A 17,946-nucleotide genomic window follows, 5' to 3' on the forward strand; every position below is an offset into this window, starting at 1 on the left:
CTTTGGGGAAACAACAGGAATAAATAAAGCATGCGATTCTTTAGCATAAGTGTTAGCTATTGGATAGAATATTGACACCATGACTACTGTGAGCCGTGTATGAAATTTTCTTAAAATTACTTTGTCTTTATAATGTTGAAATTCAGTTCTGGTCAGATTTTTTTTTCCCTATAGAAGGAAATAATCATTTGTTTTGTAATGCCACCTGCTGGAAAAGTTGAGAGTGCCTAGGAATGGGAAGATCTGATTTTCAGACGAACTAAGCATTCCACAACTCCCAGTGAAAACAGGTGATTGCAAAATAATTTCACTCATGCAAAAAAGGACAGTTTGCTGTGGGGTCTACCCCAGAGCAAGCCTGAGCAGGAAAAAGGGGCCAATTGACCCCATGACCGGCTGTACCCAGATAAGAGTTGGGACTGATAATGGGTAACAGCTGATGAAGCCCAGCTGGGAGAGGAGCTGGGCTAGGCATGAAGAGAGAGAGTGAGACAGAGTGTATCATGCAGCAAGAACTGAAAAAGGGAATGCCACACTGCTTGAGAGCTAATACCCAAAATGAGCCACAACAACGCACTTCAGTGCTAAGTAGTAAATGCCATAAGAATTTGGGGAGAAACGTGAGTGTGCCAGTTGCCCCTGATACCAGGGAAGAATAAGACACCATAGCGGGAAGTTAGGGGAAAAAAAAGACAATGGAGGCACAGGGCACAGGGGCATTTTTTGGAGCAGGCCAATATAGCCTTCTGAGACAGACCCCAGTGCTAGTAAGAAGTTAGTAGCTGCAGAGCAGTCTTTCTGGATTGCTTTGCAAGACTTAGAATCTCCACAGGAAAAGTCTTGGGACACAACAGAGGAGAATGGTAGATTGCATCTCATGTGGGTGACCTGGAGCAGGAACAAGCTGATTGCTAGGCCCAGGTCCAGCAACTCCAGCCATACTCCCAAGGATTACAGGGATATTTTAGAGCACATGTAGCATAGACCTGAGTAGGAAAAAAGAACCAGTTAACCCTAGAGGAACATAAGAACAGCCATACTGGGTTAGGCCAAAGGTCCATCTAACCCAGTGTGCTGTCTTCTGACAGTGGCTCATGACAATTGTCCCAAGGGAGTGAATAAAGCATTGATTAGTGCCCCCACTGAAATCTAAGGTAATTAAATAATAGGGTGTGTGAGATAAGGAGCCAATTAGCACATCCACCCAGAAGGATAAAAAGACACAGGAAGTGAGTCTTACCTATGAAAGTGAATTTGTTAGTCTTTAAGGTGCTACAGGACTGCTTGTTCTTTTACAGGAAAGAAGGGTAGGGAGAGGGGAAGAGGGCTAGCTCTGCTCCTCTGGGGTCCTACGGAGAGGGCCAAAAGCACAGAAGATAATTTGGAGTGGGTTATTTAAATGCAAAAAAATGAAATTCTCCTAATCCATTTAACAAAGTTGTGACAGGCATAACATTCAGCTTTTCAGTCTTTATTTGAAAAGGTTAACTCAGATTCTTAATGATTTCATTAAGTTTTTAAATGAAAGTGAGAAAAGAAAAGTAGCTTGTAGTATCTGCTATTATAATCCATGCCTACTTTGCTAATTTTTAAAACTTTAAATAAGGAATGTGACATTGCACCCCCATATTCTTTATAGAAGTATGCTTTTTAATATGAATGTGCCTAACTCTAATATTCTTTATTCAAACATGTGGCATGTAACCTGTTACACATTCAATCTCTCTAATCTCTCTTGTCTGGGAACATCCATAGTCTGGCATGATTTTAGTTAGCCAGATAGCCATTTATCATGGGTGTGGCCAAGTTTCCCACGGTCCCATAAAATTTGTTTACAGCTGCCAGTCCTGGCTTTGTGGTCTATGCTGTTATTTACCTCTAATGTACCCATAAATGTCTTCTAAATGTCCAATAAGCAGTGGGAAGTGTTACTAATACTGCAAGACAATATTGACCTTCCATGGGTCAGAAAATTCTATGGTTCAGCACTGGTCAGGTCCCTAGGATGGAAATAACAGTTTTAAGCCATAGAGCTTTTCAGGCAGAAGCTGAAATAAAGAGCATTGAGAAAAGTAGTGCTGCTTTCTTATTTTCTCATCAAGCTAATTTTAAGTATGATGCTTTTGCACATCTTCATTCTGCTGGCTGTAGACAAAGCTCATTAGCAATACATTACTCTATTTTTTCAGTCTCAGCCACAAAACCACTCCACATAGAAATGCATTTTCTTTTAATGGCTAAAATGAACAAACAGAACAGGGTCTTACCCTTATAAATCCGACCTAGGCCTCTGTAGTCCATTTGGTCTGAACAATTAAAGACAACAACATATTTTCCCAGGCATTTGCCCATGTCTTTAGTTGTTTCTGTTTTCCCAGTACCTGCAGGTCCTGCTGGCGCACCACCCATACTCATTCCCAGTGCCTGAGCCAATGTAATGTAACATCTGCAGACAGATTGGAAAGTACAATTACTTTTTTTCTGTTATTTGTTTGATTCATAGCAACTGTTACACAAAACGGGGTGGGAGGGGAAAGGGATGTTCTTCCATTTACACGCTTGGTAACTCCCATTGGTGTTCATAGAAATTGGCGTGTACCAGGGGACAAATCCTGGTTTTCCTTTGCTCATGGAAGCAGGATTTTTTCCCCAAGTGGATATTATTCTCCTACTTATGACTATCAGGAAATTAAAAATTAATCATGATTAATTGTGCTCTTAATAACAGACTACCATTTATTTAAACATGTTTGAATGTTTTTTACATTTTTAAGTTTATCGATTTCACTTACAACACAGCATGAAAAGTGTACAGTGGCCATTTTATAGTTACTTTATTAGAAATATCTGCACTATAAAAACAAAAGTAATAGTATTTTTCAGTTCCCCTAACACAAGTACTATAGTGTAATCTCTTTACCATGAACACAGAAAGAAGAATGAAGAAGTGAATTCAGAAATAAAGAAATGGGTAGTCCCATGTAAAGGTAAATGTGTTTGTTTTAGCAGTTGGCTGAGCCAGAAATAGGACTGAGTGGACTTGTCAGCGCTAAAGTTTTAGATTGTTTTCTGTTCAAGTGCTGTTGTGTAACAAGAACATCTACATTTGTGAATTGCACTTTTATAATAAAGAGATTATACTATAATACTTGTATGAAGTGAAATGAAAAATATTATTTCTTTTATATTTTACTTTGCAAATATTTATATTAAAATAATACAAAGTGAACACTGGACACTTTGTATTGTGTGTTGTAATGTCTAATCTGTGTTTTTCTACATTTTCAAATATAATATTCAAAAGTGTTTAATAAATTTCAGTTGGCATTCTATCATTTAACAGTGCACTTAAAACTGATCAATCGCAACTAAATTCTTAAATTGTGGTTAAGTTTTGAGTTAATCACATGAATTACCTGCAATTGACAGCCCTAGTCCTCAGATTACCTGTCAGTTAAAGGAGTTATAACGAGTCTGTCTGTACAGCCTAAGTATTCGTTACAGTAGCTGAACTCCACATCAGTGATTTGAATGATGCATTTGTCCACATCTTCAATAAAGTAAAACCTGGACTGTTTTTGCCATTCAAAGTCAGATGGAGATTTAATATTCATGCGTACCTGGAACAAAGGCACCAACCCATTAGTGAAGATAAGACATATTGTGATAAAAATTTCATGGGGGTAGCTGTGTCAGTCTGTTTCAGCAAAAACAATGAAGAGTCATGTGGTACTTGAAAGATTAACAAATGTATTTGTGCATAAGCTTTTGTGGGCTGGAACCCACTTTGTCAGATGCATGAAATGGAAACTTCAGTTTGGCTGGTATATATACACACGCAAGAACGAGAGTGTTACATTACTCATTAGTACTGGTTCTCTTCATTGTAATGTAACACTTTCATTCTTGCATGTATATACGTATCTGCCAGACTGAAGTTTCTGTTTCATGCACATGGCAAAGTAGATGCCAGAGCATGAGAGCTTATGCACAAATAAATTTATTAATCTTTAGGGTGCCCCAGGATTCCTACTTATTTTTGTAATAAAAATATGAGAGCGGGGAATAACATATCTTGAAGTGCCCACCTTCCAATTCCATCCACAGGTCAGAAAAAAACCACAACAGGATTAACCAATTTCCAAAGGATTACCATAGAGCAGACTTCAGTCATACTTGACATTGAATTAACGGATATGAAATATACATCCAAATACTCATAAAAATTAATGAAAAATTATGGGGACAAGAAAAAGCCTCAGGCATCATAGAACATAAGAAACATTAGAACATAAGAAACATAAGAACATAGAAAACTTGGCAGTTTGACTTCCAGCTATCAATATTAGTTCTTTATACTTTTCTATCCTTATTTAGAAACTCATTTAGTATTTTTCTCTGCAGACTATATAAATCATTTAAACAATACGTATCCCACTGAATTACTGCTCTCAGCATACAGTATGTTTCCTTCAACCTTTTTTTTTTCTCTTCCAGATTCTTACTCAGTGTTCATGCTTTGGTATTGTTTACCATAGGGAAGAGTTTGATGAATTTAACATTTTAAATATAAACCAGTAAACAAATTTAAGCTATTGTTTAAATCCCCTTCTCAACATACATGAAACCCAGGTTCTTTAATCTTCCAGCATCCCTTGCTCCAAACCAGGAAGTGGAAACAAGGGCTGGAAATCAAAAAACTTAATCTAATGCCCAACAGGAACATATTTTTTAAAAAACCTCTAATGATGCAAAGTCCTAAATTTTGATTCACAGGCAATGTTTCTGCTGAAATTTTCCATCCATGTGAGGATTTTTTTTCCGATCCATGTGCAGAATAATTTGATGTGTACTGAGGCATGTACGAACATACACCATAGATAGCAACAAAAAATCTAGCTGTGGGCACTCTGCTAATCAGCTGGGTGGCATATGAATCTCTCTTGAGTGGCCGCACAAGCACACGGCTTATAGGAAACACTGATCACAAGGGAAGGTCAACAGTGCTTTCCCCTTAGCAAAAATAGTTCTTGTGTGCTGAATATTAATAATACTTTTTAAAAGGAAAGAGGACAGTCTCTGGGTCTGACCCTGCAAACTGATCCACATACATGTGTAGGGGAACCATTAACCCCTTACTAAAACTCAGTGGGGTTCTTTTTTGGCTGGCTACCTCCCAGTACTGAAAGAAAGGGGAGGCTCCATGAGAAATCCAGATCCTGAGACTCACAACACCCAGAAACAATGGGGAAAAGCCCAGTGCCCCATATCAGCCTGACTGACAGGGAAGGCAGGCAAGTGAGAGAGTCAGGAAGCCAGGATACTCCCATCCTGTACATGAGACGGATCTGCTTGAGTCTGACTGATTGGGGAGCTAAGAAGACAAATGTGCCTGAGCTGAGCTGAGAGTAGAGCCAGGCCAAATAGAGAGGCGCAGCCCATCACCAGATCCATGCTGCAGGAGAGAACGGCAGACAGAGACCTTGAGACACAGCCAAGAGGGCAGACCCATGGTGGGAGTGGAGCTGCATCCACAGAGATAAAGGGACAAAGAAGCAGTCCAGGAGCTGGAGGCAGCGCAGCCGAGACTGGAGCTAGAACTGTAGCATGCTGAAGCTGGGTGCAGCAAGCAACAGGGGAGACCCTGGGTAAAAGCCCAGCACAGGGGGTCTTCACCAAACAAAAGGACTTGCTGGCCAAACTGAGCAGGGGCAGATGGTGGGGAGTAGAGTCCTGCCATCCACAGCAAGTGTCCGACCTGCAGCTTCTCTGCCGCACAGAGAAGGAAACCTGGGTCCTACATGGAACAGACTGTGACCTGTCCTGATATTTGACAGACATGTTTGTGAGGGCTATGTGTCATACAGCAATGTGTTTTCCCTTTAACTTTTTCATGCGTGATAGTACTAACAGCAGAGTTAAACCCAGGGAAGAAATGTGAGACTTGCTTTTAGATTATCTTATGTATTTTTCCTTATTTTCTTTCTTTTTAATTGATTGTTTGTTTAATAAAGTGTATTTGCTTTGAACTGCATGTAATCATCAGTGGGACAGGGAAGTGTTCAATGTGAAGAGAGGATGCCAGAGTGGGGACACCCTAGCCCTTGCCCTAGGTGACCATAACAAGTTTGGGGATTGAGCCCCCAGGAATCCTGGGCCCAGCAGACACAGCCTCTGCCATACAGGAGAATGAAAGGGAGTCCTTGGTGTCAGGGAGGACACTGGGTAAAGGAAGTGGGAGCACGGAGTCAGATCCTTTCTCTGGCCCATTTCACCAGGGAAGTGTAAGAAGCCAGGAAGGTTCCCCTCAATAGCAGGACCATTCCCTGACTTACACGTGCACCCTTCCATCTGTGTGGAGTTCTTAAACTTCAATGGAATTCCACAAGGGAGAAAAGATCTATGTGTGTGGATCTGTTTGCTGGATGGGACTTTTAAGTTGTACGTTATGAGACCCTGGCCCCATTAAAGTCAATGGGAAAGCTATCACTTCAGTAGGGCCAAAAATTCAGCCTCTGTTTTAAAGGCCACAGGGCCTGCAATTTATTTCATGTGCATAGATTGGTGTTTCTGGAGGAAGAAACAGTGAGAGCAACAGGGAGCCATCCTGGCGTTGCAGTCTGCCTGCGTGCAATGACTTGCAGACTCAGAACCTACATTTTTCTTGGTGTGTATGTTAATGTTCTCACACACAAATAAGCCAGCACAACAAACTAATAAGGTAATTGTAATGCAAATCTTTTAAGATGCAGCCAGAAAAGACAAGCCCAGATAGCATGCAACTGCATGATGTTCAGAGTTAAATAAATAGCAGAGTTAAATAAAGGGAAGAAATGGGAGATTTAGTTTTAGATTTTCTTATATATAAAATGTTTTCAGAGAGCTCTCTTTAAAAAAAAAACTCACCAAATCCTCAAAGATATCCTTCTGATGTACATGAATAGTGATTAAAGTCTCATATTTTGTGCGCTCCATTCTTGTCAGATTTTCTGTTGTCATGTCAATCAAATCATTTAAAAGGTCCAGAAACTTCTGATTTGTTGCATGCATGACCTTTCCCACACAGCAAGAGATCACAGTTACATTAATACAGACACCCTTTGCTCTTTCGATCTCTAGCAGACGAACAGTTGCAGATATTCACAAACATATATCCCTGTTTTAGTTACATTTTGCTTCAGCCTCACTTCGTATTCACTAGGGTTGCAATCCTGAATGACGATTTACTAGAGCGTACTCTGTGAGCCTCTTTGGAGTCCCAGTGACTTTAATGAGACTATAGATAGGCCAAGAGGGCCATGCTAGCAGATTCCATTGCAGAGCAGTACATCTCACCTTTAGCTAGTATGGTCCTTGCTTTTTGTCAGACTTCATTGTTTGAGTACTACACTATACACGTTACCCACCCAACTGGTTCACTTTGGGGAAACATGAAGCTGGGATTCTGACTCTGAACCGAGAATCGCAGTAGTTTTCAGAGGAGAAAACAGGTGTAAGAGGTAGTTTAAATGTGCCTGAAGTAAGAGTTCTTGTGAGCCATTACTTTATTGCTGCTAGAAGAAATGGTGGAATAGAAGATGGAGACTTCGTTATGTCTATAATAGGGGCTCTGATCGTGCTGTTGAGGCAATAACTTGGACCCCATCAGCAATTCCAAATGGGATTCTGACAGGCCTGGGGGTGGTGGAGTAGTTTAGAGCACTGAAAACACAATGAATGGACCTCATGTAAATTCCTGCTCTGAGCAGATGAAGGGATGGTCATACTGTGGGGTGTGAGGATGCCCTCAGACCCAGACCTATTCCATAGGCTGAGAAAGAAACTACTAATGGATGTTTTTAAAAGGAAGAAACACACGAAGAAAATCTCCAATACATTTTGTTGCTCAATGAGGCTTGATTTTAGCTCAATAAGCTGCAATGGAACAAAAACTGAGCCTATGCCGTTTTTTGGCTCTGTTCCGTGTAGGAAAATGGGGTTTTAAAATATCTTCCCTCTAGCCTTGAGTCTTGCCTAGTTTAATTTTAGCCAGTCACATCACAGTATGGTATGCTGTTTCCCTTATCTTTTGCCTGCGTTTATTTTTATGGTAGGATAGTGTTACTAACTTTTAGCTTGGTCCTACTGCAAATGCTACTTACACTGCTGTATTAGCACCCTTGAGCTCTCCTCTGATTTGCCTTCTCACCTTCCTCCATATTACAGTAAACTCTTTCATATCCAGCATTCTCTTATCCAGAACTCTCAAATAAAAGGCATTTTAACCATATGTAAATTTTAGTTATGTTTTCCCTAAGTACAGTAAAGTGAAAGTAAATACAAATAAATACAGCAAATACACTACACTTTTATAGTTTACCAGCACTACAACTGTTGTTGGTAAATAAAGTACTCTGCATAAAATTTTGTTTGTTTCTTAATATCTTGTTTTTCTTTAGTGTTATGCATCGCTAGGTATACCTCTCTGTTATCCAGAATATTTGACTATCCAGCAACCTCCCGGTCCCTTATTAAAGTGTTTACTGTAGTTCCAGAGAAGAGACACTTAACAAAAACATCCAAGGTGCTGGCAGCACCTTTCCTGGTGATAAGGTGGACACAACTCTCACCAAACTAACTCCCACGCTCCCCCTCACCCAAAAGAGGGGGAAGAGATTAGTGCCATCCCCTGAAGGATCACCATGCAGAAGGGACTCCATACTCACTTCCCCCCAACCAGTTTTGGGACTGTGGTAGAAGATGACAATCCCTTGCCCTGGAAACTGCCTGCTGTTTCCTCTCAAAGCTTGTAGCCACTGAGAAGAAGGAGCAAGCGGTAAGCACAACATTAGAAGCTGTCTTAAAGTTAGTCTGAAAGCAAGAGTGGATGGATCTTCTATCACTTCCTCTCATGGTCCTTTCCTCACTAGTTCACAGCATTAGATGTTCTGAGTAATGCCTTGACAATGTGGACAGGGGTTGGAAGCAGGTGACGCACAAACCAAATAGGCCAGACTCTCAGCTTAGTGTCTTGCTAGGATGCTGGTTTACCTCTCCTCAGAGCTGGTCCTATGTTACTTGTCAAGGGAAGCAGCACAGCAGTGCAAAAGAGCATGCGCAGAGGTTGCTAACACTGGCAGCACAATAAACCTCCAAGATACGTGCAAGCAAACTGCACGTCTCATGTTAACGCAACTGCCGCCTCTAACAGGAGCGCGAGTCAGGCTGCTATCCCTAACAAGAGCTGAGAAACTGCTCTTGTCAGGGGCAGCAGCCTGACTCTTGCCAACCCTGACAGGAGCAGTTTCCTGTTCCTGTCGGGGCAGCAGCCACTCCTGTCAAGGGCAGCCTGACTCACAGCTGCCACCCCTGACAGGCAGCCATTGCTGTCACGGACAGCAGCCACGAGTCAGGCTGCTGTCCCTGACAGGAGCAGTTTTTCCCTGCTCCTGTCAGGGATGGCAGCCTGACTTACAGCTGCTGCCCCTGACAGGAAACTGCTCCTGCCAGGGGCAGCAGCTGTGACTCAGGCTGCCGCCCCAACAGGAGTGGTTTCCCAGTCCCCAGAGTGGCGGGGAGCTAGGAACCAGGCAACAGCCAGTCAGTTTCCCAGGTCCCACAAATGGCAAGTGGCAGGGAGATGGGAATCACGCTGCCCCCAGTTCCCAGCTCCCTGCCACTCTGGTCAGTTTCCCATCTTCCCAGTTTCCCGGCTTCTGCAAGCCCAGGGGAACTGGGAACCAGGTTGTAGCCTGGTTCCCATCTCCCCTCCACTTGCACGAAAATTCCAGTTACATGGGGATTGCAGAAACGCAACCCCCATGTAACTCAGGGTTTACTGTATCACCATCCTACACATCACCGTGGAGGCATTTGCCAGTCACTCTGGTTGCTTTCTTTTTATTTTGTCATGTTACTTTTTTAACTTGTACAGTGTGCGCTGATCTAAACAATGCTTTTAAATAACTGAGTACAACCTTTTTGTCTGTTTTGGCATTGTTTAGAGCATCCTCTGCATCTCTGGTCCAAATCATCTGAATTCCCAGAAGACCTATTTGTGCAGGAAACATTGTCTGGAAATCATGCAGCTTAAATCCTGAATCACTAATGGCTATAGACGCCTGCCTAATGATGGAGTGAATTGTTTTCTTAATCCCATTCAGCAGCTGTCCTAGCCAGAATTCCACGTTACCCTGGAAGAAGAAGAAGAAAAAAAAAAAAAGCACTTTTAAAGTAAACTGCTCCAACCTAGCAAAACCGACAAACACATTTTCTCCCCAGGGCTGATGTTCCAATTTTCCACTTCTGCATTCTCTCTTCCTCACAGGACATGCTTCCTAGCTGTGATGGTGTATTTTAGCACCCTCACTGCTACTGGGGAGACAACTATAAGGGTACTACAGATGATTAAAAAGACCTTCCATCATCCTTCTGAGAAGATGCAAAGCACTTTCCCTGGCAGCTGAAGAGTCTCTAATTCAGATTCTCAAATGGGAGCACATTGTGGTACTGACAGAGAAGTGGCTCAGCCCCTTACAACACAGATTTGCTTTAAAGTAGCCAAGTAGGTAATGAAAACAGCATAACATATTCTCCTATTACCTGAGCTAGCACAGGCTCAATTATATTGACTTGCTCTCCTTCTTGAGATTCAAATAATAAAATCTGGTCATAGTTTTTTTCGTGAAATCCCACTCGGTTCACATTGTCAAACAAACTCAATAAATGTGCCTGGAATAAACAAATGCACACCTGATCAGACAGAGAAGCTCCATAAAATGATCTACAACGGTATTTTAAAACTGTATCTAAATATAAGAGCATACTCCCTGAGCCCCTGTGGAGTCCCTGTGACTTTAGGAGGGGCTATACGTGGACCGAGGGGGCCACCTCTAGCAGATTCCATTACAGGATGGACGCCTAATATAGTACACCTCACTTTACAAAATTAAACAGATCTTTCCACAAATAAACAAACTTAGGTCAAAACAAAGCAGCAGAGATGTAGCACTTTAAAGACTAACAACATTATTTATTCTGTGATAAGTTTTCGTGGGACAGACCCACTTCTTCAGATCAATTTCATTTCCAATACAGAATGACATATAAGTACAGAGGACCAAAAAGAAAAAAAAATGCAATAAAAACTGACAAATCAAACACATAGAAGGAAGGGGGTGAAAGGTGGGGGAGATGTTCATTGTCTTGTCTGAGATAATTATGAGCATCAAAGGAAGGGAAGCAATGATTAATGAAATTGATCTGAAGAAGAGGATCTGTCCCACAAAAGCTTATCACCAAATAAATCATTTTGTTACTCGGTAAAGTGCTCCATTTCTGCTGCTTTTTTTGTTGGAGTACAGACTAACATGGCTACCTCTCTGTGACTATTCAAACTTAGGTCAACTCAGTAACAAGGGAAAAGCATTTATCACCTGTTCCACTCAGTTATTAATACTGACTCTCAAGGGGACTATTGCTACATAATTTATACCTGAATAGTGTGTGAATCTGATGCCTGTCCAAGGATTTCCAGGAGTGCAGGATCAGACACAAAGAAAAATCTGGGAAATACTAATCGTTTTTTTTCCAAATACCCAGTTAGTGATTTTTGACATATTTCCAGTTGTTCCAGTAAATGTGGTAATAGCTGCGCCAATGTCTCATCTCCAACGCAGCACTGTACTACGTTTGATGTCTCATGAGCCCTCTGCATAATCTTCTGCCAAGATTTATCAATGTTCTGAAACCTTTTGGCTTCCTGAAACACATTAAAAAGGCATTAGCTATTCCTGTTGCTTCTCCAAATGCTGGAAAATAAAGTATCCTGTGAGGGAGTTTGATTCTGACAGTGTGTCCTATGGGCGATCACCACTATGCACATTCTACTGGGGGTCATCAAGAACTGTTGAGCCCATGCTGCCAGTTTCCATTGTCCACTTACTAAATTTTTAAACATTGTGCTTTTGCCCATCATGGGGAGCCCTCCTTGTAAACATCTGCCAAGTTACCTCATTTTCTTCCTTCAAATTCCCCCTTAAAACTCCACTTTGCTGTGCTGCTTTGGATAAAAAAACACCTCAACAGGCTGCTGACGCTGAGACCTCTGCCCTTCAAGCTAACTCACATTGTTTCCTTGGATTTCCCCACTGGTATTCATCTGTTTTCTCACACTAAGCTTGTAAGATGTGGGGGGCCAGGATCAACCCTTTTATTCTGTATTTGTACAGCACATAGCATAATAGGGTATTGGTCTCCGACTGGTGTGTCTACGTTCCACAATAGTAAATATAAGACAATAAATAACAATCAGGCTAGGTAAAAGTTAATATTTACTTTGCTACTCATGGCTGCGTCTACACGTGCACGCTACTTCGAAGTAGCGGCACCAACTTCGAAATAGCGCCCGTCACGTCTACACGTGTTGGGCGCTATTTCGAAGTTGAAATCGACGTTAGGCGGCGAGACGTCGAAGTCGCTAACCCCATGAGCGGATGGGAATAGCGCCCTACTTCGACGTTCAACATCGAAGTAGGGACATGTAGACGATCCGCGTCCCGCAACATCGAAATAGCGGGGTCCTCCATGGCGGCCATCAGCTGGGGGGTTGAGAGATACTCTCTCTCCAGCCCTTGCGGGGCTCTGTGGTCACCGTGGGCAGCAGCCCTTAGCCCAGGGCTTCTGGCTGCTGCTGCTGCAGCTGGGGGTCCGTGCTGCATATACAGGGTCTGCAACTAGTTGTTGGCTCTGTGTATCTTGCACTGTTTAATGAAAGTGTGTCTGGGAGGGGCCCTTTAAGGGAGCGACTTGCTGTTGAGTCCGCCCCGTGACCCTGTCTGCAGCTGTGCCTGGCTCCCTTATTTCGATGTGTGCTACTTTGCCGTGTAGACGTTCCCTCGCTGTGCCTATTTCGATGTTGGGCTGAGCAACGTCGAAGTTGAACATCGACGTTGCCAGCCCTGGAGGACGTGTAGACGTTATTCATCGAAATAGCCTATTTCGATGTCGCAACATCGAAATAAGCTATTTCGAAGTTGGGTGCACGTGTAGACGTAGCCCATGTCTGCTGAAGAATGTAGCGCATGAACGTTTTACATTGCCTTTGTAACACTTGCAGATCCCCAGAAATGCATAAGGCTGATAAGGCCAAAGGCATTGCTACCCTATGGTAACTAGTACTAGGGATCAATAAAGGGGTTATACATAGGATTTTAATCACTCTGACCAGAAGAGTCAATAGAGTCCTACTCTACAAATGGCTAAACATTACTGACACTATGACTCTGTTGCCATTCACATTATGGCTTTTGTACACATGGATATGAGGCTTTTCGTTGTAACAGTTATTACTTTCTGTTCCACGGTTATTTGAGTAAGACTCAACAGACGGTCTAGAGGTTCCTAACTGTGGGTCCACAGACCTCTGGGGGTCCACAAGGATATGGTAGGGGTTCCATGAAGAAAAAAAAAGAAATAAAAATGATGACAGCAAGTAAGTTTTAAATAAATTGCAAGGTTGCAATCAATTATTATTTTTACATAAATATCTTCCAATTATGCTGTTAGTTGCTGTCTGAAAATCTATGCTGGGACACCTTTGTTTAGGTTTCCTTTTTCATTTAATGAAGTGTTCATAGTGGCTCTAATTGGCTTTGATAGGGGTCCATGGACTGTTGGGGGATGATGGGGGGGTCTGTAAGAGCGAAAAAGTTGGGAACCACTGGTCTAAACCAAGGATCCTAAATCTATTTCTTACTGACGCCCACCTCAATATGCTAGAAAAACACCAGGGCCAAGGCAAGCGGGGAGGAACAAAATTCAGAGCTCTGGGCCAGGCAGTAGAGCCCTAGTCATAAGTGGAGTTTGATTCCTATTTGCAGGGAGCAGGGACAATGGGGCTCTGGCCAGCTCTGCACAGTGAGGCCCACGAGAGTTTGCCACCTTCCCCCAGGGCTCCCCTCAGCAGGTCACCTGCTTACATGTAGCTGTGTGCCAATTTCTACTCCCAGAGTCTTCTGCTGGGCTCTCCGGGCTGGGCACGTTTGACTGGCTGCAGGAGCAGTCAGAGGGGGCTGGGAACTGAGGAGCAGTCACAACCCCAGGCAGCATCAGCAGCAGATGGGGAAATGGCCAGGTTGCCCACTCCATATCACCACCAGCCAGAGAAGCAGTTTGGGTGGCAACACCTTTGTGCCCCCCATGGGCTTGAGGTTTCTGCCCACATTGGGATTTCAGTTCTCCCCTCCAGGGAGCTGGGAGTTTCAGTCCTGTGCTGCTCCAAGCTGCAGCGAGCTGGGGTGGGGTTAGTTCAGGGTTTCAACACCACGCCACTCATGAGTGCAATGGGGGAGCAGATGAAGAGCTCAGGATTTCACCCTGGGCTGTTCCCTGCTTCAGCCCAGTGGGGGTTGCAGTATCGGCATTTGGGCCTTCACTCACAGGCTGCTCCTCGCTTCAGCCCCATGACAGAGGAGGCACCGGGGCACAGGGCACCGGGTTTCAGCAGCAGAGCTTCACTGCTCCCCAGCAACAGCTTGCAGACTCCAGCATGTCATGGATTGCTGGTCTAGACCATACTTAGTCGTGCTATTTCTGCAGGGAACTAGACTAGATGACTTCTTGCGATTCCTTCCAGGTTACACTTCTATGATACTATAATCCACTATAAAGCTTTGTAAGGAAGCTGAATTTTAAAACCCTCGAAGACAAGAAAGGGACTATTTATGAACTTTATCATGTGGGTTTTTTTATTCTTCTTATTGTACAATGGGAATAACGTTCATGCAGTACACTTACAATAAGTGGCTTCAGCAATTATCAAGTGCATAAGCTTTGCTGTGATGTTTACTCATCTGCAAAAACCTCTTATTGCCTCTATTATAAATGTTATCCTTTAAATATATTGTAGAACCTCAGAGGCAATTTACTGTAATCTTAATTAATAGCTAAGCAGGCTTTAGCTAATCACAGAACAAAATGTTTTGGGTTATAGAAAATGGAAACTGTAGATATTTAATTATAATGTCCTTGTCCTGGAATAAACACAGTAGTTTAAAATATTCTTTTTTATCATATTACATATTTTTAACATTTATAAACAGAAGGTGATCCTACGTACCATGTGCCAAATTCTAACTGGCTGGCACAAACGTAAACCTGCCAATACAAGCAGGAGCACGTAGTGGAAATTTATTGCTCTGATTCTGACTCACTAGAACGACTCAGAGAGATCAGTTCATACGTTCCCTGCAGCTGACAGCCGCACATATATGTACACATATGTAGCTGCCCAGGCTTTGCAATGTCCCTGTGCGCAGCCCCCTGCAAAAGTTGTTCCAACTCTCAGCACTATAGAATGCACAAAGGAGATATAGAAGGGCTAGTTTCTGACAGACTAAGGGATCACATCATTAGCCAGATTCAGTCCTCCACCAATATGTGCTATAATAGTGAATTGGAGTAACCACTTCAGCCTCAGCTTTGAAGTGTCTTGCTCTTTTAGGTTTGATTCAGGCCTTATGAACTCAACTCTGTAGATCTCACCCTGGAAAAGCTCCTGGAGTATAGAACACGTTGAACTTCTCTAGTCAGGCATTCTCTTGTCCAGCAATATCTCTAATCCAGCATGATTTTAGTTAGCTGGACAAACACTTACTTTGGGTATTGCCAAGTTTCCCGTAGCTCCATAAAGTTTGTTTGCAGCCACCAGACCTTGCTCTCAGTGTTCTCTGCTATTATTTAGCTGTAATTTATCCCTAAATGTCTTCTAAGAGCCCAGTAAGCAGTGGCAGTGTTGGTAATGCTGATAAATAATATTGACTTCCTGTAGTCTGGCAAAGTCTGTCATTGGGCACCAGTCAGGTCCCAAGGTGCGAGCCTAGAGAGGTTCAACCTGCATAATATAATTAGTCTTCCTCAGTCTAGACTAACTGCTTTTTATTTAAAAGGTGCTGTGCACTTGCCATACTGTGCCTTCATACATTGCTATTGTAAATTAACAGACCTGAGGCAGCTGTTTTGCAATATCTCCACCAACAAAAACAGCTTCAAGGTAAATCCAGAGGTTTTGTACAGTAATCCAACTTTCAACTATTTCGGTGGTATTGGCCAATTTCTGGACCCATTCCTGGATCATGGGCTTGAATGGTGCGTTGTACCTGTTAAACAAATATGAGTTTAAAATAAGACTGATGGTATCTTACTGTACTGGTTATATTTATAGAATACATTCTTTTGTTTATTTTTGTACCTGTTGCTCATAAGGGATCCCAAAATCATAAGACTATCTTCCATCAGAGCTATCTTCTCCAAAGTATCTGAGCCTTTCAGAAGCAATTCTCCTCTGGTTTTGAACTGGCTAAATGTAAAGACGTGAGTACTCCACTCACTGATGACATGTTTCAATTTTGCTTCAATATCCTTTTCTTTAACAGCACTGATGCAGATATCCTAAGTAATATCAAGAAACTGTGTTTTATTACACTAAAGCTAATGTAATTTCTAGTTATCAAAGCAATTACAATTCATGGGCCAGTTTCAGAGTTCAAAGGGAACTGTGTCAGCTCAGAATAATAAACCAAAGTAGATCAAAATGACTATGTTGCAAGACCAGAATATGCTTAGTCTGTTCTACAGGCCAAATATTGTCATCAGTTACACATAGTCACAATTCAGTGAAGGAATTGGACTTCCACAATTCCATCCAAAGGCAGAATTTGTGTTTGTACATGAACTGTATCTCTCCATTCTGTGCTGGGGGCAGGGAGAATATGCATTTTTTATGTGAAATTAAGCAATACGTTTTGGAAAGTGGAGAGACTATTTCCTCATGGACCCCCTCTGTGTGAAAATTGTGCATCTTTGTGAACTCTGTATCTGGGGTTTGGGAGAAGCTTGAAGACCCTGCTACTCAAAGAGGGTAGAGATGTTTGCTAGGCTTTTTTTCCGAAGAAAACCTTGTGACAGCTCACAGCAATGTTGCGTTCATATCTGCAGCTTCTGTTGCCCCAATGACAGCATAGTCACTAAAATGCTCATGTTTTGAGGGAAGTGAGGTAGATCCTCTGTGTGACTCACCTCAGATCCACCAAATTGTCCCACTAATCATTAGAGAGTCTAGGCAGCCCCATGACTGCTGGGTAATGTCCCTTATCCTTCCACAAGGTTAAATAAACTCATCTATACATCTGAAGAAGTGGGTCTGTCCCACAAAAGCTAATCACCGAATAAATAATTTCGTTAGTCTTTAAAGTGCTACATTTCTGCTGCTTCATCTATACAGTGTGTTTGACTTAGTTATTCACTTTCCATGTGAAAGTTTTTTGTAGTACCAGACAACTCCATACAATTTCATAACAAGTGTTTAAAGGGCTACTCTCTCGGCTGACAAGCTCACAATACAACTGAAGTTATTTTTCGTCTCTGTAGCGAGGTGCTGCAGCCTCCCCTTGACTCAGAGGCAGAGGAGGCTGCTCAGAGACCCTGGTGGGTGGGCCCAGAGCCAGAATACCTGTGCCCCACCCCTCAGAGGGCAGTGCCTGGGGCTAGAAGGGCCAGGAGCAGGGCTCGAGGCTCATTAAAGGCCAGATCTCCAAGCAGGGTGGAGGTCTCTCACCAGGCCCCTGGGCTCCAGCACCGAGGGACCCGCCACTGACCAGCCAGACGGCATGAGCTGCTCCCCACTGACCCAGACCAGCCGGGACAGCCACAGCCAAGCCTGCCGCTGGGCCACAACCCCAACTTCCCTGATCTACCGGGGCCCTCACGCCAGTGGCGGGCCCGCTCCCCCGAGGCCCTCCCAGGACCGGAGAGACTGCCCATTGCTAGTTACCCTGGGGTTCCAGAAGAGCACGGTCCTGGAGTCCTGCCTGACGCCCACAGTGCTGAGGCCTCTGACCGTCCGGACCCCACGGTCCTGCCCCCGGTGGACTGCGTGAACGACGTGGAGATGTCCAACTGGACGGACCT

At 43.1% G+C, this 17,946-nt stretch overlaps 1 protein-coding gene across 1 annotated transcript in view; it reads right to left on the minus strand.

The window, feature by feature from the left end:
• The window catches only part of LOC142009614 (dynein axonemal heavy chain 5-like), a 254,663-nt gene that overhangs the window by 150,017 nt on the left and 86,700 nt on the right, over window positions 1–17,946 (minus strand). The window contains exons 34-41 of the mRNA XM_074987917.1: window positions 16,229–16,428; window positions 15,983–16,136; window positions 11,474–11,740; window positions 10,582–10,710; window positions 9,957–10,172; window positions 6,907–7,053; window positions 3,448–3,620; window positions 2,268–2,446 (exon numbers count right to left, since the gene is read on the minus strand). Of these exons, the coding sequence (XP_074844018.1) occupies window positions 2,268–2,446; window positions 3,448–3,620; window positions 6,907–7,053; window positions 9,957–10,172; window positions 10,582–10,710; window positions 11,474–11,740; window positions 15,983–16,136; window positions 16,229–16,428 (1,465 nt within the window). The remainder of the gene's footprint in view (window positions 1–2,267; window positions 2,447–3,447; window positions 3,621–6,906; window positions 7,054–9,956; window positions 10,173–10,581; window positions 10,711–11,473; window positions 11,741–15,982; window positions 16,137–16,228; window positions 16,429–17,946) is intronic.

Source organism: Carettochelys insculpta, chromosome 2, assembly GCF_033958435.1.
Source record: "Carettochelys insculpta isolate YL-2023 chromosome 2, ASM3395843v1, whole genome shotgun sequence".
Lineage (NCBI taxonomy): Eukaryota > Metazoa > Chordata > Testudines > Carettochelyidae > Carettochelys > Carettochelys insculpta.